Here is a 27535-nt window from a genome sequence, read left to right as displayed (position 1 = left end):
ATATTTGTTCATCTTTATATACATATTGTAAACTTGTAATCTGTAGCTTTTTAGCTTGATGACACTTACAGCTCATCTGTCTTCAGTAAAAAGTGATTTGTAGAACTGAGGCTTTTATTTTGAAAAGCCCCTTCCTGCCCGGCTCATGACTGGAGACCGGATCCACATCACTCCTCATGCGAGACACTGCGGATATTCTGCTCCGCGACACGGATGAATAGATAGTCAGCACTGAATCAGATCCGTGCGGTACTGCGGTCACAATGGTCCTGTACTACTATGTCACCCAAGACCAGCTCTCGGGGTTTGATAAATACAAGGTGAGGCGACACTCTTCGTAATCCAGCCGGGTCACGATGCTAACGGTGCTAACGCTGACGGCGCGTGCGGCGCGGTGTGGTAGAGGACGGGCCGCCTTTGTCCATGTCCACATTTACCACATTATTGTTTACACTACATTAATAAAATAAGAATTTAAGACTGGGGCTTCGACCTAATGGAGGGGGTCGGTTTAATAAACGGACGAGTAAAGCCGTTTGCACATGGCGAGCAGCTACAGTTGAGGGCTGCGTGCTCACCTCACACCCACACAGATAAAAGACCATGACATTAATGTCCTCACAACCTTCCAGCAGCCGCACACTTATGGATATTTATGGATATTTATTTACTGACGTGGTTTACACGAATCTGTTTCTCCTCTGTCATTCAAAGCAGAGTTAATATATATATATATATATATATATATATATCCAAAGATGTGGGCGCGGTGGTAGGGATGGGCGGATAGGCTACAACATGATTTCATGGAGGTCCAGTTCATGTCCGTCCTGTGTGGAGGTCCAGTTATTGCGCCTTTAATCTTAAATGGGGCTTTTGTCTCCCGTGTGTTGATGTCCATATGAAGAGCATCTGAAGCACATGCATGTTTGGACTGGCTGGATAGTATATCACACGTTTTTTGGGTTTCAGTTTGTCCTGATGTGAAATGTTTCTGATAAAATATCTTCTGGATGTATGCTTTTGTACTGAGTTTCGTGTTTTTGAAAATGATGGAATCGAGCGCTTATTCATAGAGGACTGAATTTCACATGAAAAGTACTGACACACTGACCCAGGGGACTAGACAAATAAATATACCTATGGGGGAATTTGTCAGAAGTTGTGAACATAGCAGCAGCAGCAGCTCTGGTTAATGCCTCACTTATAAACACCACTCTTTAACCTTTTTCATTTAGCTGACAAAATCTGTCACATGTGAATTCCAAACAAACTAAAAAGTGATGGCTTACTATAAAATAACACAAAAATCATATCTTTGCCTGTTCATGATGTATCAATACTTTCTGGCATGTAGTTATATAGAGGTTGTGTGTGGAGTGTGAATTACATATCTGTTACCCCTTATGCCATTACAGGATATATAGAGGTCATGTGTTGAAAGTGACTTACATATGTCCCCCCCCCCCCCCCCCCCATTCCACCCCCTTCTGTGATTACAGTACAGTGCAGTGGACACCAACCCCCTCTCTGTCTATATCATGCACCCCTTCTGGAATTCAATGGTGAAGGTAAGAAAGGTTTTAGTACAAGCATATTAACATACGGCCACAGATCGGGGGCCAGTTTTAAAATGGCTCAAATATGTTTGGGTTGAATTGTGGGACAGGGGGATGCTGTCAGTGGATGTAAACTAACAGAAATTGAAAAATAAAATGTAGGTTCTGTTTTTGAGCTTTCCATCATCAGCATATGTGTATTCAGAGTGTTAAATGTGCAAGTGCACAAAGAGACCAATATTAAAGATCTTGTTGAGAGTTTAAGTCTAGGCATGCATCATTAACGAATTTTCCATTTAGATCTCCTTACTTACTTAAGAGACCTCAGCTCAAACGCTCTCTCTCTCTCTCTCTCTCTCTCTCCCTCTCCTCATCATCTCTTTCCCCCCCCCACCATCTCATTCTCTTTCTTTGTCAGGTCTTACCCACATGGTTGGCTCCTAACCTCATAACCTTTACTGGGTTCATGTTCCTGGTTCTCAACTTTGCCATCTTATCCTTCTATGATTACGACTTCTACGCAGCAGGTAAGTCCAACAAGTGTGCGTGTGTGTATTTCGGCATGCGTGTGTATCTGCGTGCATGCATGTATCTGCATGTGTGTGTATCTGTGTGTGTGTGCATGCGTGTATCTGTGCGCATGCGGGTGTGTCTCTGTGTGATTGAGATTGTCATGGACTACTGGTTATCCTGACCATGTGTGTTTAAACAGCAAAGAACAGTTAGTGTGAATGAACAGACTGGTGAGATGGGTAAAGTCCTCGTGGTATCTGTCCATCTTGCTTATCTCTCTGACCTCTCTCTCTTTTGACACTAGATCTTTGAGCCATGTTTTAAGGCTCTAAAATCTTAATGCCTAATTTTTCTTTGGAAGTTATGTACACACACACACGCAACCTTCTCTGTCAATCTTTACACATACTTGCATGATATTTCAATAGTTGACTTATATTACATTTGTGTCTTTGTGTGCGTGTGTGTCTTTCTGTGGGTGTGTCTGTGTGTTTGTCCCCTAGCTGAGGGACACGCTCACGTGCCCAGTTGGGTTTGGATAGCGGCCGGCCTCTTCAACTTCCTGGCATACACGTTAGGTATGTGTGTGTGTGCGTGCACGCACGAGCAGGTGCATTGTTCTTCTCTAAAATGTCAGAGAAAATAGGCCAGTAGATGATCTAGCCATGCGATGTGCTGTATGTGTGTTTGTGTGTACTGCTACATGTGTAAAGACCACATACAATCAGACGTGTAATAACTGAAGATCACATGCAGTTTATACATGTAGTGCATTCCCCCAAAACACCCAGGAAATATATAAAGCATATACACATATAGTACAATGTTTTAATTATACTAGAGACTTTTATTAAATGTTTAGCAAAGTTTCAGTAGAAAAATGGAAAAACCGAGCACCATCTTGCTGTTTCCATGGATCATCACTGTCCTCACAGGGACCGGTGTGGGCGTGGCCCAAATATCCCAGTGAGCACACTTGAGCTGTGCTTTCACTTGCTAGCTTGTTTGCTCAGAAATAGTGAGGGAGAAGGCGACTCTGACAGTTGAGAGTAAAACTTGTGTAAACTTTACCCAACATAAGGACCAGCCAATTTACATCTGGAGGGAAAAAAGTTAAGAGTAAACCTAAGTAAACATGGAGAACTAGCTTCTTAGATTTACTTTGTATGTTTCTGTGTCCCTGAAAAGTGACTCATGTCTCATGAGGTTTATCGTCTTACCTCAGTGTCAGTGTGAGAATAGTAAAGTAAAATATGCATATTCCTAAATATGAAACTTATGCGTGGTGTTATTTTACCCACAGTGGTCATTACGTATTAGTTGAATGAAAACTGCGTCGTGTTGGTCACTTACCTTTCTCGCGTGTGCTCACGTGCGCCCGCAGACGGCGTGGACGGCAAGCAGGCGCGGCGCACGCACTCCAGCACGCCGCTGGGCGAGCTCTTCGACCACGGGCTGGACAGCTGGGCCTGCGTCTTCTTCGTCTGCTCCATGTACTCCGTGTTCGGGAGGGGCGTCAGCGGCGTGGGCGTCAGCACCCTCTACTGGCTGCTGTGGGTGGTGCTCTTCTCCTTCATCCTCTCACACTGGGAGAAGTACAACACCGGCGTGCTCTTCCTGCCCTGGGGCTACGACCTCAGCCAAGTGGTGAGGTCACCGGCGGGGCTGTGGGTGTTGTGCTGTCAAATGGCGAGGTGTGGCTGTGATGACTCACAGTTTAAGGATTACTAACTCGTGGGGATCATAGAGAGGAAATTTGGGCCTTGGGATCTACTGAAATTTGTTTAAATAGTTTAACTTTTGTGTTTTATTCTGTAATGTTGATTGTTTATAACTCGATTCTTACTTTGTGTGTGTGTGGGTGTGTGTGTTTTTTCTTTCTCAGACTATTTCTATTGTGTACATAATAACGGCGGTGGTCGGTGTGGAGACGTGGTATGAGCCCGTGATATGGAACATTCACTACAGAGACATCTTTATCATTATGATCCTGGGTGAGAGAGCTGTGCACTCATTGGTTCCTTTCCCTGTGACTCATTTACATGCTGCATTTTCATTGGTGCATAGCAGGTCTCCTCATATGGCTGTGTGGAGTCCTGTGGTCTTCTGGAGATGTAGCTTCGGTTTTATAGCAATCCAGCTGTCTGCATTCGTGTCTTTACTAGTTTTTTCAGCACAATAAAAAAAAATAGTGTCATAAAAGGCAGAGTGCTGTTTCATCCTCACCGCCTTTTTCTTTTGCAGCTGGTTTTCAGCAGAATTCTTGAGTCTGGAGTTCATTTAGTCACTCCACAGTCCACATACTCTCAGCGTGTGTCTGTGAGGGGAGTAGCTATAGTTCTTGAACATGGTGTAGTGTCTGTTTGATTGGGCTTTGGGAGCTTGCAGTAAGCACTAACTGCCAGGTATCTACAGCAATGTAGAACATTATATACTTTACCGTGGAGACTTGCCCGGTGACGGAGCCGTATTATGTGCACTCTCGTGAACGCCTGTGCGCATCTCTGCTTGCCTTGCAGGCTGTTTATTCGCTGTGACACTACCAATGAGCCTCTACAACATCTTCAAGTAAGTTTAGTCATACTTTGCTGCTTAAAATAAAAAAAAGTTCTAGGGTGGGTGGTGGGCGGGGTTGAGGCGGGGTGTTGGTTGGTGGGCGGGGCGTGGGCGGGGCTGACGTGTTGTCTGTGGCAGGGCGTACAGGATGGGCTCCCTGAAGCACAGCTCCCTGTACGAGGCGCTACTGCCCTTCTTCTCCCCCGTGCTGCTCTTCGCCCTGGCAACCGCGTGGGCGTGTCTCTCGCCCGGCAACATCCTGGAGCGCCAGCCCCGCCTCTTCTACCTGATGGTGGGCACGGCCTTCGCAAACGTCACCGTGAGTGCGCCCGCCCCCCCACACTAACCGCGTCGCCATAGCGACTTGGCCTCCGTCGCACCGCGATAATGATTTAACAAAAGATATATTGTTCAGCCGCGACACAAACATACATGTTTACACGTGTCCCCTTGTCCTCTCTAATGGCTGAAGTGATTTCACATACAAGATGACATGTGACTTACTCTGTGAAATAACTCGATAGCTTTATGGGCATGAACGTAATAAAATACACCGTTGACAAAGCAGTTAACTGAAAACACCTATATAAACATAACAGATAGTTCTGTGGGACAGAACACTAGTTATTACTAATCAATAAAGGAATATAAGAGCTGAGACGATTTCTAAATATGTAATGGTCAACAATCCTCCCTCTCTCTCTCCTCCTCCTCCCTCTCTCTCTCTCCTCCTCCTCTATCTCTCTCTCTCTCTTTCTTTCTCTCTCTTTCTCTCCCCCTCCCTCTCTCTCTCTCTCTCTCCCTCCCTTTCTCTCTCTCTTTCTCCCCCTCCCTCTCTCTCTCTCTCTCTCCCTCCCTTTCTTTCTCTCTCTTTCTCCCCCTCCCTCTCCCCCTCTCTCTCTCTCTCTCTCTCTCTCTCCAGTGTAAGCTAATCGTGTGTCAGATGAGTAACACACGTTGCCAGGCGCTGAGCTGGATGTTGTTGCCCATGGCAGCGGTCGTGATGCTGGCGTGTTCCGGGTTGGCGCAGCAGAGCGAGACCCTGATGCTGTACGCATGGACGGCGGCCGTCGTCGTGGCGCACGTGCACTACGGCGTCTCCGTGGTGAGTGCGCATGCACAGGGCCGGCCCTTCCACAATCACTTTTCACCATAGATGGAGACAGACGCTGGCCTGTGAGGAACGGGGTGTGTGTAGTACTACTCATACTTCACACTTCCTTCCTCTTTAGTTTTAATTCCCCTCACAAATAACTACAGCGCAAATTCTGGAGATTGAATACATACATAGTCATTTATGAGATTATTATTCTTCTGAATTATATTAACTGACATGAGCATATTTATTAATTACACTGGATATGGCTTTGGCATAATGAAAAACTCCTGAGCTACTGTAACTTCATACTGACTGATGTAATTATTTATTTGAATGTGTTGGGATTGCAGCATTGTCCTATAGTGAAACCCTACTGACTATGGAAGTACAAGCAGACAGTGGTCATATCGTGCATCTCTCACCAAACACAAAGTGTCCTGATTTCTCCCAGCTGTGGCTGTGTTGGAGAGCTTTTGTTTTCAACTAACATACAACTTGAACAAAATGGTGTTTGAAAGAGACGTGAAGAGACGTGAGGTTGGTATACACTCAGTATTGTGGCGTGAAGACACGTGAAGGTGGTATACACTCAGTAGTGTGACGTGAAGAGATGTGAAGGTGGTATACACTCAGTAGTGTGACGTGAAGAGACGTGAAGGTGGTATACACTCAGTAGTGTGACGTGAAGAGACGTGAAGGTGGTATACACTCAGTAGTGTGACGTGAAGATGGTATACACTCAGTAGTGTGACATGAAGAGACGTGAAGGTGGTATACACTCAGTAGTGTGACGTGAAGAGACGTGAAGGTGGTATACACTCAGTAGTGTGATGTGAAGAGACGTGAAGGTGGTATACACTCAGTAGTGTGACGTGAAGAGACGTGAAGGTGGTATACACTCAGTAGTGTGACGTGAAGAGACGTGAAGGTGGTATACACTCAGTAGTGTGACGTGAAGAGACGTGAAGGTGGTATACAGTCAGTAGTGTGACGTGAAGAGACGTGAAGGTGGTATACACTCAGTAGTGTGACGTGATGAGTCGAATTGTTGGCATGGTGTGACTTTTCGACGCCCACACGTCACGCGTCATGCGGTGAGACTTTTGTTTGTGGGGGTCACGGTTTCCCACATGCAGCTCATTGTCCTCTCCATCTCCCCCCACGCGTAGGTGGAGCAGCTGAGCGACCATTTCAACATCTACGCCTTCTCGCTGAAGAAGCCGCGCTCGGAATGACAAGACGAGGAGAAGATCGGCCTGACGGCGGCGGAGGTCTAAAGGACCCTGGCATCCTCCGCGACGCGCCGCCACGGCACCCATCACCACGGAGACGCATCTCACACCAGGAAACCGAGACCCGCTGAGCCAACGAGCCTTCCCAGCCTGAGCACAGACATGCGGCACCGCGGAGGGAGCCGTGGGGGCTGGGGGCGGGGCCTAGCCACTGGGGGTGTGGTCTCTGCTCTCTGCTGTCCGAAGCTGAGGAAATTCGGTTGTTTCCTACGGAAATGTGCTTTTAGCGGAGATGTGGGAAGCCTGGACTTGTTAACACACTCACACTGCTACACACACACACACCTACACACTTACACACTGATACCCACACACACACACACACACACACACACACACACACACACACACACACGCTCAATCACATATAACACACCACATTTCAAACACAAATTGCATTACTAGGAATACAACACATTAACGAATGTCTAGTGCGTCGTTTGCCTTGAGCGATTGCCATTTTGTTTGGTTTATTTATGGCTTTGTTTGCTCGGTTTGAAACAGTTAAAGGAAAGACAAAAATGTTTTATATCTAGTCACATTTGTGGCATTAATGAATCCGAGTACTTGTAGTTTGCAAAATGGACTTGATACGTACAGCGTACAGTTTGGGATTTTATTTCCTGGGTGGAGGGAATCTGAGTTTGACTCTGTTTTTATGGGAACTGTCCTCAAGTTTTTGCCTACAGCTCTACAAACATCTGTTTAAAAAAAAACATCCAGAACTCACTTGAAACTTTCAGAACTTTGCCAGGAACTGTAATGAACCAGTCGTGAACCTCGCACAAGGCCTAAGTCATGCTCTGTAACTTATGGATGTGGTTTTATGGGGCCTGACCTTTGACCTGGTATTACCACTATAACTCAAACCTCATTTCCCTATTTGTTTAATTTTTTTTTTTTTTTTTTACCTGGGTGATGGTGTGTCGGCCTGCCGATTTTTGTACCGTTTACTTTCTTGTTAATGTGTTTCCACTTGCGTTTCACTAGTGAGCTTTTATTGAGTTTATTTGCGCTTGAATGAAGAGTGCGCTTCAAAGCCTGTCCAGGAGAGGGCGCACTTGGAGTGAGCGAGTGGCTCCTCGCTCCGTTCTCTAAACGCGATAAAAGCGCTAGTCTCGTGCTGCTTGCTCGGGGCCTACTGCGCCTGCCCCGTTCTTCCTGGCTTTCATGGGTTTCTTTTGTTTTGTTGTGTTTTTTTTTTTTTGTTCCAGTCGTCTTGTTTCTGTGGTATTTAATATTGTGTGTGTTTGGGAGGGGGGTCCCTCCAGTTTGGATGGAAGTAGTTACGTGACAAAAGTGGAATGTTTGATTATAGCTTTCATATAATGTGTTTGTGTGTGTGTTTGTGTTTGTACTTGTGTGCGTGCACACACCCGTGGCTGTCATGTGTTCAGGCACAGTGTTTAAAATCCACTGGTTGATAGTCAAGTGTCATTTTTATTGAGGTTATGCTTTATACGTGGAAGTGAATTCAAATGAAGGAAAACCTCTCAGACTCGCCAGTGGAAGTAAACATCAGATGTAGCTGCTCACTGGCCTCCTGAAATATGCACATACAAACCGATTGGTAATCTCCCCCTTCATAAAATACACTTCAAACTAAATAGGGTTAAAGTAACATACAGTTATATTGTGTAAAGTGTAAACAGTAATAAAAATATTTTCTCATAGCCTCTGTGTGAGGTCGGTATCTAGTATTTATTGTAATATACATTTACTTTCGCCCATTGTCATTGGTTTTTTAATTGACTTGAATTGGTGCTCAAATGTCTGATTACAGTGAGCAATGCCTTATTTACGGAGTGTACTCTAAGTGAGCTTGGCGAATAACAAGATGGAGCTTGATTATAATGCAGTACTCAATTTGTCCAGCAGGTGGGGATATTGTGTACCTTGATGTAGCACTGTCATGTTTTGATCGCTGTATTTGACCACCTCTGATTTCAGCTGTATAGTTCCACCTCTCTGTCTGCATGGGACCAGGTGGTGATTGTATGGTTGCCTTGAGTTTCAGGATTGTCCCTTTATAAATGTGACATTTATATAACTGATATAGGGAATATGAGGAAGAATCTGTTTTTAAGCTATTAAAAGGACTAAGTGATGGCATACCTTTGTCAATGTACTTGCATAATTTATTAGAAGACTATGAAATTGTTTAATTTTTTTATTTGTTAATGTTTGTTAAATTGACTATTAAGAACCACTAAATGATCTGATGAAATACAGATGTACTGTACTATACTGTATTAAACAGCCCTATTAAACAAAACTGAATCCATAAACAGTAGTCCATTCAGTTAAATTAGGATAAATGTAAAAATATTGAAAACATTGTCCAGGATATTTTACTTTTGCTGGATGAACAGTAATCTCTTTAGCAAGAGAAAATGATTTATATATCAGAAAAGATTATATAGATTTTTTTTATATATATACAGATTTTTCCTGATGTGGTAATGGGTCATATCCAATCCAGTCTCTTTAAATTGATCTTGGGAAGTAGATAACATTGTCATGTCTTTACGAATCACTAGATATGAAGTTCACATATTTACATCCACCCACTCAATAGGATTGTTCTCCAAATAATCTGCAAATGTTTGTGTTTTTGCACTTGTTCTTTAAAATTATTATTATTATTACTTACGGTTAGATATAAATTCGAGTTTTACTGCAAGTTGTTGCCACATTTTTGTCAATTGTGAGTTTCACCCCAATCGAAGTTTGTCCTCTGCATTTACCCATATGTGCAACCAGAACACACACACCCACACACTAGTCACTAGTGATTACTAGGGGACTGTGGTGCACACATGCCCAGAGCAGTGGGCAGCCCTAGCCCGGCACCCAGGTTGCAGTTGGAGGTAGGTGCCTTGCTCAAGGGCACCTCAGACCTGGGAATCGAACCCACGACCCTCCGGTCACAAGACCATGACTGCCCCGTTCAAGTCAACGTCTAATAATTAACTAAGAGAAATACTAATGCTGAAGACCAGACACTGCACGATGTTATTTCACCTGTAATCTCAGGACTTTTACTTTGAAATCCCCACACAGTTGCTACCTCGCTGCGTTGCTAGCGCACAGACGCTCTCGGCAGCGTCTCGCTGGAGATGCGGAGTGGAGGATGTGAGCGCGTCTCTCGCGTAGGGCAACCTCGGCGAATAATACCAGCGATAACGCAACAAAGGGGTTTGACAGCGCTGCTATAACGGACGGGCGACTAATCGTCCCCTGTTGGGTGCGTTTGGAACACGCCGGTTACTTGTTGGTCTGTGTTTGATGTACCAGACTGCAGTCTACGGTAGTGAGCCGTCATAGTTGAGTAGGTAGCTAACAGGCTAACCCAGCTAGCCCGCTGCCTCGTACCGTTGATGTTTGAACACTGAGGCTAGTTCGCCTCGTTATTATTGTACATTTAATTAACGAACAAGGTCACAGATTTAGCTAGGACGATAGAAGTTCCGTTTAGGCTCCTGATAGTTTGATATTGAGCGAATTCTCCTTCCCCGTTACGTTAGTTTGAGACGGCGTCTCCGATATTAACGGAAAAGCCGCGCGGCCGCCGTCTCGCGAGCTCGCGCGACCTGCGGTGACTAAACGGCAGACGAGACGCGCGAGCTGTGGCGCGCGGGGGCGCGCGCGCGAGCGAGACCCAGGGCAGACGGAGCGCAAAGTCGTGCCGCGAGTGGTCTGCGTTTTTAGTGACGGTGCATAAAATGTCACAATTCGAGTTTATTTTAGTATCAATCTGGGAGGATGTAGTTCCGCCACACTCATTCCAGTAGCTTCTTTCATCCTGCAGCCAGGAGTCATCATGGCTCAAGCGACGGTCCTTCGCTCTGTGGCGATCCTGTGCGTGCTTCTGGCTGGTGCGCTGGGCAGTACTGCAGAATTTGACCCCTACACCATTCTTGGTGTCGACAGAAGTGCGAATCAGGCTGAAATTAAAAAAGCATATAAACGTCTTGCCAAAGAATGGTAAGAATCTCTCTCAGCAGTGAAAGGGTGTGTATTAACTCCTTTGTCCGTGGTTGCATTCAGACATTGTTACTTATCCTTTCTGCTAGGCATCCAGACAAAAACAAGAACCCTGAAGCAGAAGACATGTTCATCAGGATTACCAAGTCATATGAGGTAACATCAACCAATGTACTGGCCTCGGGTGAACGCCTTTGCACAGACATTTTTGATAGGGTCATATTCCCTCACAGCGTGAAGCAGACAAGTGATGAGGCGTCCTCTTTTGTTGCCCAGATTTTGTCGAGCGAGGAGAAGAGAGCGAACTACGACCGCTACAGTCAGACGGACGGCACGCGGCCCTACGAGCGCGGCCCCCACGCCTTCCGCCATTTCCACGACGGCTTCTACTTCGACGAGTCCTTCTTCAGCTTTCCCTTCGGGGGCAAGGGCACCCGCGACGCGGCTGACGAGAAGCACGCGCTGCACTTCAGCCAGTACGTCGGCGACGTGGCGCCCGACAGCTTCCGCAGGCCCTACCTGATCAAGATCACGTCGGACTGGTGCTTCAGCTGCGTCCACGTCGACCCCGTGTGGAGGGAGGCTGTGCAGCAACTGGAGCCTTTGGGTAAGGCCCGGTCACGTCGGGTCACGTTTCACAGATGTCATGGCGATGGTGCCTCTGGTGCCAGTTAGCTGTGTGGAACGTTAAAAACATCATGAGGCAACTTCATGGGCTCCGGATGATGTTTTTAACCACACGCATCTATATGAGTTTGAATGCTGATATATTACAGGTGCCAGGTGCAATTCACAGGCCGATATTCTCTCTCTTTGGCCCCTACATGCGTAGGTGTGGGAATTGGCGTGGTGGATGTCAGTTATGAGAGGCGCCTGGCTAATCACCTCGGCGCACACCGCACTCCGTCCATATTGGGGGTCGTCAACGGGAAAGTGACGTTCTTCCACTATGCGGTGGCAAAGGAGCACCTGGTGCAGTTTGTGGAAGACCTGCTCCCACAGAGGCTGGTTGAGAAGGTGACCTCAAGACGGCTTCCCTGGCGATCTCTGGATCTCCGTTCCTTATGGTGCTTTCGTCACAGTTGAACACTACTAGACTCGTATCAAATATCAGATGGTTTATTATACGTTTTACACCTGCCGAATCATAACGCCTGCATTTATTAAGAACGTTATTGTATTTAACTGCAGTGAGTCTGCGGTTTCCCTGGGCACTCAGGAGTTTGCCTTGTCTTCTCAGGTCACTGACCGGAATGACCGTGACTTCCTGAGCACCTGGCATGAGATCAACAAGCCACATGTGCTGCTTTTTGACCAAGTGCCGGTAGTCCCTCTCCTGTACAAGGTACAACTGACCTCCGTGGGTAACACTTCACTCATGTGAGCTCCACGTGCTCCCAGCCTTATCCTTGACCTGCAGCGCCTTCTGCAGCTGTTTGACGGGTAACCGTTGTCTTCGTAGCTCACGGCGTTCGCCTACAAGGACTATGTGCAGTTTGGCTACGTGGACCAGGGCCTCTCCGAGACGGCCGACTTGCTCAGGCGGTACAACGTCAACACGTACGCCCCGACCATGCTCGTCTTTAAGGAGAGCGCGGAGAAACCGGCCGACGTTATCCAGGCAGGACCCGTTTTCCTGCACTACTCTTCCTTTTTTGTCTATAGCTGTAGTCTATAGCGGTAAGAGTGGGCAGCACCACTGCCCACGAGGAGCTGTATTGCCCCGCTTAATTTTTTCACCCTTTCTTCCCTGTCCAGTCTAAAGGGATGAAGAAGCACATCGTGGATGAATTCATCTCCAACAACAAGTTCCTCCTGGCGCCGCGCCTGGTGAATCAGAAGGTCTTCGATGAGCTCTGCCCCGTCAAACAGTTCCATCGGCGCAGGAAGTAAGGCGGCAGCTCAGACGCATCTCACGTGAACCAACAGCTCGGTGACGTGACCGGCGCGAAACATGCCCGGGCTTCTTCCTCTGACGCTGCGCATGTTTCTTTGAATGCAAAAATAGCTCGGGGGGGGGGGGGGGGGGGGGGGGGGGGGATTGTGACGTCTGAGAGCTTTAGTGTTTCTTGCGAAAGCAAAAAACAAACGCATGTTAAGCACACTGCGTAGCTCCTCTTATGTTTCCTTTATATTGTGGAGAAGTAGGATGGTTACGTCGTTTGGATTACATGTGTGTAGGCTGTCGTCCCCGGGCTGTAGCGCAAACGTCTTCTTCGCAGATATTGCGTCCTGCTCATCACGGGCGAAGAGGAGACCTTTGTCCCAGGAAACAAAGCTTTCCTGTCGCTAGCTGCAGGCAACTCCAGAGAGGTCGTGCGCTTCGCCTACGTGTACCAGTGGCAGCAGCAGCCGCTGTGCGCCGCCCTGCTGGCTGGCAGGGACAGCACACCGCCGCAGGTACGGCAGACATGTCCTTCGTAAGAGAAACGCAGAGAAAAAGAGTCGTTTCCATTGTAAACAGTGGTCCTGACAAGGTAATGAGCTTTGAAATGAGACTTAAAATGAAATGAAAAACTGTAGCCATAGTTTAATGTGTGGGTTATGTCCCTCATTCAAATTCCTATTATCTAGGTAGATATAAATATGTATGCGATATGTAAAATGTATGGTGCATTTGCATAAACACATTTGCATAAACATTAATTGCCTGTGTGTGTGTGTGTGTGTGTGTGTGTGTGTGGACACGTGTGTTCTGATGGCAGGTGGTGATTCTGGAGCGGCGTAGCGAGGCGGGCCGGGTGGTGTTCAAGCCCGTGCCGGGCGTCTGGAACGGCAGCGAGGAGGACAAACACCGTCTGCTGGAGGAGCTGGACCGTCTGCAGAAGGACCCGTCCGTCCTGACTCACGATGCCACGCTGCCTGTGCTCAACAACGAGTTCGCCTCCGTCAGTGCCATCCACCCCCACCCCCACCCCCCACGGGAACAACCCCCTGCTAATGAGCTTGCATGAAATGGGAAATTAGTCCTGGCCTATTTTACATTCCCCCAGGACAGCTGTGTGATTAGCAGCGCTCCAAGAGAGGATTACGCTGGAATGGGTGGCTGTTAATGCTCTTTTGACAGCCATTAGGCAGAGTGTCAGTTAAACAGCTCTGTTGAAGAATTTTAGCTATAGTGGTTGGTTTGTATGAAATATTGAACTTGAATCTTTGTGTTTCTAGATGTTTTTAATCAGATGGATTCACGCAGCATACGACTACCTGTCTGAAATAATTGATGATCTTCTTCACAACAATTGGTAAGTAAACGGATGAATGACGTTTTTGGTTTAAAGTGTCATGCCGGGACAGCGTACATTCTTCTGTTTGCTTAAGGAGCGAACTTCACACTTGTTGTTATTCAGCATGTTCACTGCTCTTGTTTGTAGGCGTGAGATGATGCCTCTGCTGTCTCTGATCTTCTCCGCGCTCTTCATCCTGTTCGGCACGGTGGTGATTCAAGCCTTCAGGTGCGGCGCTCCTGCCATTTCAGCATCCCGTCCGTTCGAGCCAGCAGCGTGGAGAGCCCATCTTGTTTCTGTCTGGTTTCAGTGACGCCGGAGAGGAGAAACAAGCCAAGCCGAAGGCGAAAGAGCCGGCGAAGACGGAGAACGGAGCGCCGTGCCCCGGCAGCAGCTCCAGGTACCTTGGAGCAAGATTGCATCATCAAGCAGCAACACCGACAAGCCGAGGTGTTTGCCGGTAAGCCGTCTGAGATGTCCAGCCCTGTAACCGGTGTCGTTTCTGAGCAGCCGTCCGCCGAAGAAGAATTTCGTGGAGGTGACGGAGCTGACGGACATTACCTACATGAGCAACCTGGTGAAGCTAAGGCCAGGCCACATGAACGTGGTGCTGGTGCTCACCGACGCCACCAAGAACATCCTGCTTAGCAAGTTCGCCAAGGAGGTTTACTCCTTCACGGGGTGAGTGGATGCACCCGCCTGCTTCACCATCACAAATCACAGCTTTTGTGGTGTGTGACGGTTCTCTGTGTCTCCGGGATCGTGACTCTTTCCTAGTCATGACGCAGCACATTTGGAGCAGGTTTTCTACTGCTGACACTGCGCTTTTGTTCCCTCCAGGAGCCTGACTCTGCACTTTTCGTTCCTGAACGCGGACAAGCACGCCGAGTGGATGGTCGCGCTGCTGGAGCACGCGCAGGACGCCATGCGGATCGACGCGGACGAAGAGGAGGGCGGGGCCGGGGGCGGGGCCGGGCGCAAGGCAGACTACACGGGCTATGTGCTGGCACTCAACGGCCACAAGAAGTACCTGTGCCTCTTCAAGCCCGTCTACACGGGCGAGGACACGGACGGCAAGCCGGAGGAGGACGCCGGCACCGGCCGGGCCAGGTCGGCCTCCAGGGACGAGCACCAGCACAGGAGAGGTGTGGCACGCTCACGCTCCACCACGCTGCAGGTGCACCACAAGCTGGACCGCCTGGGCCTGTGGATGGAAAGACTGATGGAGGGTACCCTGCCCCGCTACTACGTCCCAGCCTGGCCCGGTCTGGACAAGATCACCGTCAACAAGTAGGGGGGACCGGATGCTAATGTGCTAGCGCTAACTTTACTGCTGGACGGGGACGTGATGTCGGGGGGTCCCAGAACAAGCATGCTGTCATGGTAGACAGAGGAAGATGCTGTTGATTCTTCGTCAAAATAAACTTTCTCGACACTCCCGACGAGCTGGCTTCAGCCTTCGAGACTTTTGAGCGGCGCGGACGGCCTCATGGACGATTATGGAGAGTTCGGAATACTTGGTTCAACGCTGATGCTGTAAGCAAGCCAATCGAAGCGGTAGCTTCATACCAATACTGTGCTCTAGCTACTCCCCTGCCTCACTGCTTTTCCCAGTCTAGATCTTTAAAGGTACATTAAGTAGAGGCATTCATTGACAATATTTAATCAAATAAATATTAGACAGTAGTTGTAGTTGTGGGTTGTTATATAATTAGAAGTAATGGCTCACTGTAGAATACTGGAGAATATATACTTGTTATGAGTATTATGAGCTAGAAATTCAGTAATTGCTGACATACCAGTGAAATGCATCCATGTTACTTAGTGTACCTTTAACAGCTTGTGTTCTCTAGACTTTGGGGTGAAAGTGAGCCCTTCAGAATAAGGCATTTCCCTCGCACGCCCCCTACAGTTTGCTCTTGAAACAACAAATGTATAAAATGTAGCATGAACCGGAACAATAATCATAGGCGGTGCGGCTTCCAGTGTACACTTAAAACTTAAAGGTCATGAATATTCATATGTTTAATATTTATACTAATGTTAAATATATGTGGCGTAAACATTCTGGACAGAGGATGCACAAGACGTCGTCTTGCCTGTGCAATAACACTGCTTTGCCTTTAAATTTTGTTGCTCTTTCTTAAACAGTTTGAACAATGTTTCAACACTTTTATTGATTTATTACTTTTTAGTGTATCGCGACCCCAGTTGTTGCTGCCGTACACACTGAGCCGATCATAAATAATCGAATTAGGTCAGACAGTTCAGAGTGGAACCGTAAATCGGTGCTAAATATAGCATCACCCTGCGATGTCTGACCAGTGATTACAGTTCCGCTCATGCGTTTATGTAATTCACTAGAATGCATATCAGAAATATGTCTTCTCAAAAAGAAAGGGCTTGTGTCACTTAATCTACCTTTACTTACTCGTCGTTCAGATTTCCATCCATTAAACAGCCAGAAAAACCATTCAGCAGAAGACTGGATTTTTACAGATCTCAGATTAGCAGTTGAAAGTGTGTAGTTGTAAACGAGGTTTTCCACTCTTTTTTTTTATTTATTAATGGTCCAATTGAGAATCAATTATTTTCTAGTCCATAAATCAGGAAAATGGCCTCATACTTGACGAAACATGAAGGGCAGTTTTACTGAAGATGTAACAGTTGTAAGTAAATGTGTTCAGGGTGGTCTTTTTTAAATAGGATGACGGATCAAGCTCAGTCTTCCACCCCAGATTGGTTTTTAGTGCAGGACCTCAACAGGCTACCAGATGTCAGCAAAGATGTTTAGCATCAAAGACCTTTAGTTTGTTTTTTATCATTATGTTCAGTGAACATTACTAATGTGTTGTTATTAATATGATAGACTACAGTTCATGTGCTACTGTAATGTAATTAAAGCCATTTCTGTTGTTCTGTGATCTATTGTGTACTTAAAGAACGTATTTCACTTTAACATCATACATTGCCACAAAGGTTTATTAAGAAACCTAACAAAATATGTATGGTCCATTTATGTCTGCTTGATATTAATATATTTAACACTATCATAATTATGTGGCCAGTTTTATTTATTGCACTTTGTCAACAAATGACAAATCTCTCAACTGAAAGATGTCTATTACTACATAAACGGTTTATTTCTATATCTGAGATTGTTCAAAGTGTCTTTCTTTCCATCCCAAAAATGACAAGCCAAATATTACAAAAATTGCACGAGAGAAGTCAGAGTCCTCCAAAATTCCCCCAAGAACGAGAATTCTTGTTTGTGTTTTCCTGTAAGAGCTTTGTGCCTGTTACAAGCCGATCTATATCAGAATGTCATACAGCATGATGACACCATGGTGACAGTCATCCATATGCCTTCTTGTTCTATTTATTGAAATATTTATTTAGATGTTGTTTACTTAGCAATTCAGCAACTATTACCAAAAGCCTTTATGGGTAAGTCTTACCACCCTGTCCCTGGAACAGATATTTCAAGTCATACATCACCTTGTTTCTTTCTATTTGAAAGGAGGTAGTCAAGTAAAAAAAATAAAAACATGGATGAAATCACTGATCAATTCTAACCAGCAGAACAGCATAAATAATTTGCAGTGTATGGTTCAAGTAAGACCCTACCATCATGTACATATGCAGGCCTGATAGTTTTCAGGCGCCACGCCGGAATTCCGGCGTACCTGTCCGCGAGAAAAAAAAAATTGAGGGGGGGAAAAATCCGTCAAATCATAATGATAAACCACACGCGCGCGCATGCTATCTGTTTTAAGGCCGAAATATGATCCTTATGATCCTTACGAGGTTCCCAAGTTACGATTTTTCGTGGTTACTACACATCTCCCATTTACTGTATAAAGCCTCGTTTGGACCTAAGTGGTTCTGCGTCGTAAACGGAACTTGGTGTTTGGTGTGCGCGGCGTCAGGATTAGTTAAACGCAGCTATGGATAAAGGTATTGGACAAAAGCCTAGCTTTAGGATAGGATAACTGCGTATAGTACCAACGTCGTAACCCGGGGACCGCCTGTATTTCAGACATCGGAAGAGCTTCAGAGGTAGCTACAAGATAAATTCAGTATTTTATCTTTATTCTGATTAAGGCCGCCTTACGGCGTAAGGTGTAATACATGAACAAAAGCACAAAATGTATGTCCTAATAAACCAACACAAAATATTTATTACATTTATTAAATTTTATATATATAAACTAACTATAATCATAATACTTGTAATTCTTTTAAACTTTATTTGCATAATTTCTTTGAGTTGTCTGGTATCCTATAATTTACTAACAGTAATGAATAAATAATTAATCATGCCTGTTTTTAACATATTGTGTCTAATATAAATCTTTAGGTTACAGCATTTTCTCAGAATATTAATAGAAATTAGTTTTTATTTCACTATAATGAATACCTGACTTATTTATTATTAATTAATTTAAAGATTAATTATTAAATATTCTAAATATGGTACACTAACACCCCCCCCCCTCCCCCCCCAGAAAAAGTTCAGGCTCAGGAATTTTTCCCACTATCACCCCTGCATATGTCAACAATAACGTGTAAAAGTTTGATGTCTAACTGGAGATCCCCTGCTAGGGGGCAACATGCAAGGCCGGAGTGGGCTCCTTTTTCAGCCTGGGAGTTTCATGCCCAAATCCGGCCCAAAATTATTTTCCCCACCCAATCGGCCTAAACTAGAGATTGACATGAGCCGGCCTATTGAGAATCCTCCCGAATCTCCCGATTAGCCACTCCGGCTCTGGCAACATGAACTCACTCTTGGTGAGTACTAGAACTCTTGGTGAGTACTAGAACTGTACTAGAACTTTCACAGCACCTCATTTCTTAACTGCAAGAGTCACAGACACTTTGATTTGATCTCAACTTGGAGTTTATTTATTTATGTGTGTATTTTTGTGAGTGTGATGATCTGTGATTTATGCCACTCTGCCATGAAATCAAGATTTGGACCTTTGGACGTTTCTTCAATCAGTAATATTTTATCTTCGGAAGGACACACAGCATCTCAAACAGGAGGTTGGCTGCAAGCAGAGCCGTGTTGCCTGAAAACCAGGAAAGTCCATCAGAACTAAAGCTTCACCCGTACTCTGTAGAACAAACTCATCAGTCACGGTTTACACAAACTCATCATGTCAATGTGTTATTTCAAACTTCTCTGATTTATTAACTGGTTTTGATTTGTGAGTTTTAAAGCACGAAAGGGACACAATCACATAGATTTTTTTACGCCTACTGTGAGCATTTTTGGGTTTGTAACAAATGTGAATTACCTGTAGTGTCATAAGCTGGGGAGACCTCCACGAGATCACAGCCCACGACATTGAGGCCCCTGCAACCACGGATGACCTCTACGCCCTGCACACAGAGGTTAAAGTTCAGCCACCTTCCGACCTTTCACATCTGATATGATCTTCAAAATCGTGTGTATGCAAAATCAGTCTCTCCCATATTGATGATTAACCCTGTGACAGTATAAGATTCACATGCATTATCAACAGCCTTCAGTGAACTCTTTACTTGAGGAAATGCAACCACAACAGTGCATGTTCAGCACCAGAACTGGACCTACTCGTACAGCACGACCCTACCTGAATGCTTGTGAGGCCCGCAATCTCGGGCGTCCCGGTCCCTGGTGCGAAGGCAGGGTCCAGGGCGTCTATGTCAAAGCTAATGTAGACGGGCCCCGTGCCAAGCTGCTCCCGCACCTCAGACATGAGGGGCACCAGGGACTTGTGCCAACACTCGTCCGCCTGCACCACACGGAAGCCCTGCGTGCACCACAGCATGCCCACCACCACACAGGTCACCCAACACGTCACCACACACGTCACCCCACACGTCACCGCACACATCACCCCACACGTCACCACACACATCACCACACACATCCCCTTGCATGTCACAACACACGTCACTCCACACGTCACCACACACGTCACCTCACACATCCCCACACACGTCACCCAACACGTCACAACACACGTCACCCCACACGTCACCGCACACATCACCACACACATCCCCACACGTCACAACACACGTCACCCCACACGTCACCACACACGTCACCTCACACATCCCCACACACGTCACCCAACACGTCACAACACACGTCACCCCACACGTCACCGCACACATCACCACACACATCCCCACACGTCACAACACACGTCACCCCACACGTCACCACACACGTCACCTCACACATCCCCACACACGTCACCCAACACGTCACAACACACGTCACCCCACACGTCACCGCACACATCACCCCACACGTCACCACACACATCCCCACACACGTCACAACACACGTCACCACACACATCACCTCACACATCCCCACACACGTCACCCAACACGTCACAACACACGTCACCCCACACGTCACCGCACACGTCACCCCACACGTTACATCAAATGTACAGCGTTTCATTGACCGTCGAAGCACCAAACACGAAGCAACGAACACGGCTCCGTTTGGGCCTCTCGAGAACCTGAAAGGTGCAGAGGGGAGACCTGAGCTCTGCTCCAGGCGTAGGCGTCGGGCGAGTAGCTGGTACCACGCAGCCCGATCTGGACCACCCTCCTGCAGTCCAGGAGCCCCTCCTCCACACAGCGACGGAAGGGCGTCCCGTGACCGATCTTCTCGCCCAGGGACATGTCGCCCGTGTCTGCGTGGGCGTCCACGTGCACCAGGCCCACGGGACCGTGTCTGTGTGTCAGATGAATCGTGTGCATGTTTATCAACACCTAGGCAAAACATTTAAACTCTGATTTGGTACTAAAAGGGGGGACAAGAAAGTTTATTGAATCACTTTAATCACTGTGCCTCTAAAAAGTCTCTGAACTGGATGAGGGGGGATTTACATTCCTCACATGGCAGCTGACATGCTTAAAATGTAAACAACATTGACAGCAAAAACAAAACATCACTGCATATTCATAAACATCCTGTTTAATATGCATGCTTTTGTGTTGTGTTGTTTTTTTTAATTATTGTTCCTGGCACAGAGGAAAGAGTCCGTGTACTTGAACTGCCTACCTTTCTGCCACAGCTTGTAGAATTGGGTACGCAATTGTGTGATCACCCCCTATTAAGGGCAAAGGAGTTTTTCAAACAAAGTACAATAAACATATTCACTTCAAAGTCAATCATTTACTGGCCTGATGGTCCTGCTGACCTGTTAAACTACATTCACTGTATGTGCTCGCAAGTCTTTATGCTCACAAGCTTAACATATCTTTAAGAGAGTTTTGTTTGAAGAGAACATAGGTTTATAAAGTCTACTGTAGATTGCAATGCATTTTGTTGTGTGCAGACAGAACACTGTTCTTTCCTACTAATCTGAGAGTTTGGCTCACCCATCGTGAGCGGTATGCAGCCAGTAGTCAGGATTTTGCGGTATGCCTCCCGGATCCTTTTGCAGGTGTCTTTGAGGTCGTACACATTAACGTTGACGTCCCCGATATCGGCCACCATGAGGGACTCGTAGGGCGCTGCCCTGGTGCCGCCGTTATAGGCTCTCAGCATGGCTGATTCGGCCCTGATCTGTCGAGGTCCAAATCTAACACAGGTTGAATTATGATATTAATTCACAAAAACCTTCACAGTACAATAAATGTCAAACAGTACATCACTTCTTAATGCTTCCATTGCAGTCACTGAAGTTTTAAATGCTCTAATTAATTTATTTCGACATGCATATATTAGTTATAGGTCTGTGCATTGCTTATTAACGAGCTGAGACTTGCATGGCTATGAGAAGGTGAAGGTGATCTGTGTTTGCACACCTTGCACCAGGACGGTTAGACGTGCCCGTGTCGATGGGGACCCCGATGAACGCGGCGTCCAGTCCTTCGGCCGTTTCTTGGAAAGGAAGTTTGGCCATGGTGGCGATTCCAGACACCCGGGCCACGAACTCCGCACTGGGCGGAACGTTGAAACTTTTCCCAGACATATCGGTCTCTTCTGGCTAAAACTGTGTGTTCGTCGCCGTGCTGCAGAACTTCGCAACCGTGTAATAACTCGACCTCGATGACTGGTTTGATTGCGCTCCTGGACTTGTGCACTTAGTGTGAGACTTTGCCCTGTCCTGCCCGGTCCTGTTCGGTCCTACCCGATCCAATAGCCCTCCTATCTCCACGAGCCTCCCCCTTTAGAGGTGGCGTCTGGTATAAAACTCGGCCCGGTACGTTCTTACGTCCCACATCGGTGTAGAAGCGTACTTTAAATATTTTACTTCACACTTTTACAGCGTTAATAACATGTTTCCAAAAACTCGAGTTATCACTACTTTCGTAAAACTACTACATGTAATTGGACCGGGTCGTCTTGTCTCAAACCATTCGCTATAGGAATTCTGAGGATCTATTTGCTAATCATTAAAAGCCCGATCAGCTAAAACATTCGGCAACAGATTCATATTTTATGACGGTCCGTCATGATTTGGCAAGAGTAAATTCACTTTCGTGCGTGAAGTGGTGGATAGAAAGTAAACAGTGACGGATTTAAACATGAATATATCTGGTAGCCTACTGTATTGTAACTTCAAAGTAGTTACTGAGTATACGTAAAGTAATGCATTAGACGCAAGGATATTGCTCTTGGCAATCAAAGTAATATTTATCGTGGTTAGTCCTGGTAGTAAAAATAGCAGGTGCAGTTAAATTTCTAGATACAAGCAAACTGATCTGATATTTGAGTACTGAGATTCGTCCAACATTTAAGCACAGTAAAGGGTTAAATACACAACTGATTTTGATTTTACATATTTTAATAAGCATGACATTTGAGGAAACTGAACAATGTTAATCATCAGAATTCATAGAATCGTCAGAACACCAACCACAGTGTATATTACAAATACGTCTCCAATGATCTATATTCACGAATCTGCCCTTAGGTTAACAGGTAGTCTAGACAACATGCCCACCTCAAAAGGAGCTTTATTGTATATACCATATAAAGAGCAGGAACACAATTTCAACATTGTTAGTGTATCTTTATGTGCAATTAGACACAGCACTGCTCATTTTAAAGAGCAAAAGAGAACAATTTGGCTTCTTCAGAAACAGAATATTTCCAAACAATTGTTGTTACTTAATATCTTATCTTAAGCAACCGTGGATAAAGTGCTTTATCTTTACATTCAGGAAAACCAAACAAACCCAAGCTGCATTGCTTCTGCAGATCATGCTAGGCCAGAAAAGTGCAGGAGTTGTGCTTACATCCTAACTCTATATAAATATCCCTCGTAGCTACAAAGAAAAGTTACAAAAGGTTAAAAACGAAGCCTGGTGATCCTCAGACTGTGCTCTTACGCGGCGCTGCTCTGCCGTAGCCCTCGTCCGTATATTAGGTAGCTCACAGCCGTGCGGAGCTCTTCCAGGTCCAGGTTGGCGAGGAACCCTCTCTGGAGCTCGGCCTCCACGGAGCTGCCCGTGGGCCCGCAGCCCTTCAGCAACGTCACGGCCGACTGATGCAGCAGCCAGTCCGACATCTTCCCCTCGGTGGGCGGGTCGGCGCCCGCCAAAGTTTTTCCGCCCCACAGGCTGAGGTGAAGGATGTTGGCAGCCACGCGGGCACTGGGCCTCTGCACAGGAACCCAAGCAGAGATTAACGGACATCACCACCACACACAAGACCGATCTATATTTAGGTGCCAAGCATTTGGTCACGCCTTATCCAGAGTGACTTTGGCACTACGTTTTATTCAGTATCCATGCTCCATGGAAAACGAAACCAGAACATTGGTGTTGGAACCATCATGCTCTAACAGGGGAGCAAAGTATTTGTCCCAAATGTGCATTGGGGTGTTGTGAGCAGAGCGTAACCCCGGAGGTGTAGGGGCTGTAACGAGGACGCACGCACACCTTGCTGGGGTTCCTGCGCAGGAGAAGCGTCACCACCAGCCGCGCGTGTTCAGGCACTCCTGCGGGAAGCCGGGGAAGCTGCCCCTCCTGGTAGCTTCGGCTCTCCAGTCCCGCAGGGCCGTAGAAGGGGTTGGGCTGCCCAAAGATCTCATAGGCCACGGCCCCCACGGCCCACGCGTCCGCCTTGCCGTAGTCGATCTCCACACCGGGGCCCGGCACAGCTGTGGCTACCTGTAGACATTTTCAGTGTGCAGTATGAACGTGTAGACCAAGCCTGCAGGTTAACAGACAACCAATGTGCTGGAGAAAGTTTATAATTCATGCACGAAGTACTTGATACTTGATAGCAAATGATAAAATGTCAGACACAGTTCATACGCTTCGGGATGAGCTACTGCATTAGCTGTAATCATGCAGTTATTGCTAAATCTCATGTAAGGTAAGCAGTTTTACCCTAGGATCACAGTGACATCCATGACTTAAGTAATGTGATACATGGTTATCACTTTAATATGTCATTAAAGTCAAGACATGTCCACTATGAGAAAAGCTCTTTAAAAATCTGTATTAAAAGCGTCTAAGCAAAAGGACCAGACTTTGAGAGAGACTAAACAGGTCCTTGCACCAACATGTAATAAACAAGTTAAATCTCAGTAGTGTAGGAGTTGAAAACTGCCCCTATACGTGATGTAAAGGAGAAGAGGCCACATTACCTCGGGGGCCATGAGGCAGGCGTTTCCTCCTCTGCTCACCCAGCTGCTGCTAAAGGGCAGTTTCAGGCCCTGCTGTGCCAGGCAGCAGCCGAAGTCTGAGATGACCAGCCTGGGGCACCCAGCTTAAGACCAAAAACACCAGTCAGAAACGTGTTCATAAAGCACCTCTGAACGGTGGTGCTAATCTAGGACAAGAGCCTTTCCCAGTGTGTGTTGCTTACGGCTATAAAGAAAAACAGTTCATAGGTCAGCACTCCTGAGACGCAGGAGTGCAGGAGTTGATGTAACACTTCTAATGCAGAAAGACACAACAGTTTAAACACGTCCATGTGAGAAGCGCCCTGTTGCACCCAACCTGAGTCGAACTCCAGGAGGACGTTGTCCGACTTGAGGTCCCTGTGGGCGACGCCCTGCCCGCACAGGTGATCCACAGCCTCTAGCAGCTGCAGGAGCATCATGGCGGCCGGCCTGTGGCCTGGAGCACACACCCCCAGGTACTGGCGCAGGGTGCACGGGTAGCTGCACAATTACACAACGCATCAGCCTCAAAGCACGTGGGGACCCTGGGCGTCTCCCCGCTCCAGCACTGCTGAGATCAGCTTAGCGTGTCAGGCCCTTACTTCTTCATGACCAGGAAGAGGGTGCGGTTGTTGCCCATGCCGGCGGGGCTGAGCCTAGCAGGCAGTGCGGCTGGGTACTCGTCCTCCGCGCCGGGCAGCAGGGGCACATCAGCCGTGAACGCCCGGTACACTCGGATCACGTTGGGGTGAGCAGACACTCTCTTAGTCACCTGCCCAAAATGGCTGCGAACAGAGGACAGTTCTTCTAAGCCTGTGGGCCTGATCCTCTGATTGGTCCTTACAGAGACCAGTTAGTAGGGACTGAAGGCTTAAATGAACTCACCCGTTCAAGACCACCTCTACCTTTTCCTTCCACAAGGCCCGCGGGCCTGCAGGAACCAGCTCGTGGGACATGGCGCCAAGGATGGTCTCACTAGACGAACCTGCCTGAAATGCAGGCGTAGGAAAGGGATTTGATTTTGTTGTCGCTGATTTCAGCATCTAACTAGTGTTATTTTGAGACCCAATAGCAGGTCACTGGATGCAGACAGTCCCGATTTCTCAATTACTCATGATAAAACCAAAAGACAAAAACAATGAACATTATAGTGACCTCAATTCATAGAACCTTTGCAACCCACCCCGATATTCCACATCATTTTCACTGCCAGGGGGTAGCTGGCTGTGCTGGGGACCCTTTGCAGGGCTGAAGAGTTGTTCTCTCCTCTGCTTTGTTTCAGCTCCAGCAGAGAGCACCGGCTGCTCCCCCTGAGGGGTGTGAAGGGCACTGCGGCCTCGTACACTACAGCATTGCAGCCTTTCCCTATCTGGTTCCCAATCACATAGTCCTCCAGCTTGTAACCGGAGGCGAACGGCTTTAAAGGGCTCTGGAACTTCTTCTTCCTGAACAGTGCCTTCATGGAAACAGCAAGGAGCAAACGAAATGATGAAATTATATAAACCAAAGAAGCTGTGTCTGTAAAATATTTAGCTACCACTTCCTGCACATTGTTGATCTGCCAAACATTTTCGTTTAACACATTACACAACATTAATCCTTCAAAAACGTTTTGTAGTATTTTCATGTTGTTATTAGTTGTTACCAGTAAATCATGCATCATCAGGTTTACTACCTGACTAATCTACATAGTTATAATATACATAGTTATAATAATCTACATAGTTATAATATACATAGTTATAACATACATAGTTATACATAGTTATAATATACATAGTTATAATCTACATAGTTATAATCTACATAGTTATAATCTACATAGTTATAACATACATAGTTATAACATACATAGTTATACATAGTTATAATATACATAGTTATAATCTACATAGTTATAATATACAGTTATAATATACATAGTTATAATCTACATAGTTATAACATACATAGTTATACATAGTTATAATCTACATAGCTATAATCTACATAGTTATAATCTTCATAGCTATAACCTGTCGTTACCTGAATTTCCTGGCATGTTGCTGCATTCCTCCGGTCGTCGTCTAGCTGCTGTTCGATCAGACCTAAACCAAGACCGAAAGCCCAGAACGCGGCCCTGTTCCTGGGCGAGCCGGCTCCGATGATCCTCCTGAAACCACCCGACTGGAGTTGGGCGGCCAGACCGCTGACGGACATCCGAAAATATCGGAACCGCGCAGGCAGGAAAGTCTGAGGCCCAACGCTGCGGGTCGGCTGGCCGACCCATAGTCGCTCGCCTCGGAACTTCGCCGCTACTCGGCTGGCCGATTTCAGGACACCAAGCTTAAAGACAGACCTGCCCAACTCCAGACCGCGACTGAGAGCGTGTTTAACCGACATGTTCACCGACAACGTCCTGTTATATAACAACACCGACCCAGTAGAGCCAGAGTCACAACCTCAAGGGTAATGTTTACGAAATTCCGATTGGCTAAAGCGAGGGCACGCTTGTGGTCACGTGACATCTGTCGTTACCACGTGCATTGTTTTTAGGGCTAAATTTCAAATTAAAAGTGTCAATTAAAATTTAAGCAGAGGAAATGTAATAAAAGTCGATGTGGTGAGTAAAACACAATCGATTCCTTGATGATATTTCCTTTATTTGGTTGTAGGTCTAACATTTAGT

The 27535-nt window shown here is 46.5% G+C and overlaps 5 protein-coding genes across 5 annotated transcripts in view; 2 read left to right on the top strand and 3 right to left on the bottom strand.

Annotated features, from left to right (window-relative positions):
• Positions 1–157: 157 nt before the first annotated feature.
• Positions 158–8692, top strand: selenoi (selenoprotein I). Its single transcript, XM_076984113.1, has 10 exons — positions 158–320; positions 1503–1571; positions 1978–2086; positions 2576–2650; positions 3457–3719; positions 3958–4066; positions 4592–4640; positions 4767–4947; positions 5551–5733; positions 6897–8692. Exons 1-10 carry the CDS (start codon positions 264–266, stop codon positions 7002–7004), a joined length of 1203 nt encoding a protein of 400 aa, XP_076840228.1. The 5' UTR covers positions 158–263; the 3' UTR covers positions 7005–8692.
• Positions 8693–10099: 1407 nt separating this feature from the next.
• On the top strand, positions 10100–17381 carry dnajc16 (DnaJ (Hsp40) homolog, subfamily C, member 16). The gene is made up of 15 exons (XM_076983974.1): positions 10100–10266; positions 10831–11006; positions 11096–11162; positions 11283–11613; positions 11839–12023; positions 12247–12351; positions 12469–12627; positions 12765–12895; positions 13229–13406; positions 13712–13894; positions 14172–14248; positions 14378–14458; positions 14541–14630; positions 14741–14911; positions 15071–17381. The coding sequence occupies exons 2-15, from the start codon at positions 10843–10845 to the stop codon at positions 15522–15524; spliced, it is 2376 nt and encodes a 791-aa protein (XP_076840089.1). The 5' UTR covers positions 10100–10266; positions 10831–10842; the 3' UTR covers positions 15525–17381.
• A 1732-nt stretch (positions 17382–19113) lies between these two features.
• Positions 19114–22413, bottom strand: agmat (agmatinase (putative)). The gene is made up of 7 exons (XM_076984377.1): positions 22055–22413; positions 21626–21828; positions 21306–21354; positions 20780–20975; positions 19849–20028; positions 19531–19615; positions 19114–19302 (listed from the first exon to the last, which is right to left on the bottom strand). Exons 1-7 carry the CDS (start codon positions 22219–22221, stop codon positions 19229–19231), a joined length of 954 nt encoding a protein of 317 aa, XP_076840492.1. The 5' UTR covers positions 22222–22413; the 3' UTR covers positions 19114–19228.
• A 605-nt stretch (positions 22414–23018) lies between these two features.
• Positions 23019–27351, bottom strand: pink1 (PTEN induced kinase 1). Its single transcript, XM_076983975.1, has 8 exons — positions 26893–27351; positions 26051–26323; positions 25753–25856; positions 25470–25652; positions 25205–25368; positions 24850–24971; positions 24137–24367; positions 23019–23856 (listed from the first exon to the last, which is right to left on the bottom strand). Exons 1-8 carry the CDS (start codon positions 27247–27249, stop codon positions 23581–23583), a joined length of 1710 nt encoding a protein of 569 aa, XP_076840090.1. The 5' UTR covers positions 27250–27351; the 3' UTR covers positions 23019–23580.
• Positions 27352–27492: 141 nt separating this feature from the next.
• Positions 27493–27535, bottom strand: part of cdaa (cytidine deaminase a) — a 2152-nt gene continuing 2109 nt past the window's right edge. Inside the window, exon 4 of the mRNA XM_076983976.1 lies at positions 27493–27535. This exon is cut by the window's right edge and continues 292 nt beyond it. The gene's annotated coding sequence lies outside the window, so the exon portion shown is untranslated.

This window comes from Brachyhypopomus gauderio, chromosome 21 (assembly GCF_052324685.1).
Source record: "Brachyhypopomus gauderio isolate BG-103 chromosome 21, BGAUD_0.2, whole genome shotgun sequence".
Lineage (NCBI taxonomy): Eukaryota > Metazoa > Chordata > Actinopteri > Gymnotiformes > Hypopomidae > Brachyhypopomus > Brachyhypopomus gauderio.
Note: the sequence above shows the minus strand (reverse complement) of the source record. Positions and strands in the feature narration are given on the sequence as shown.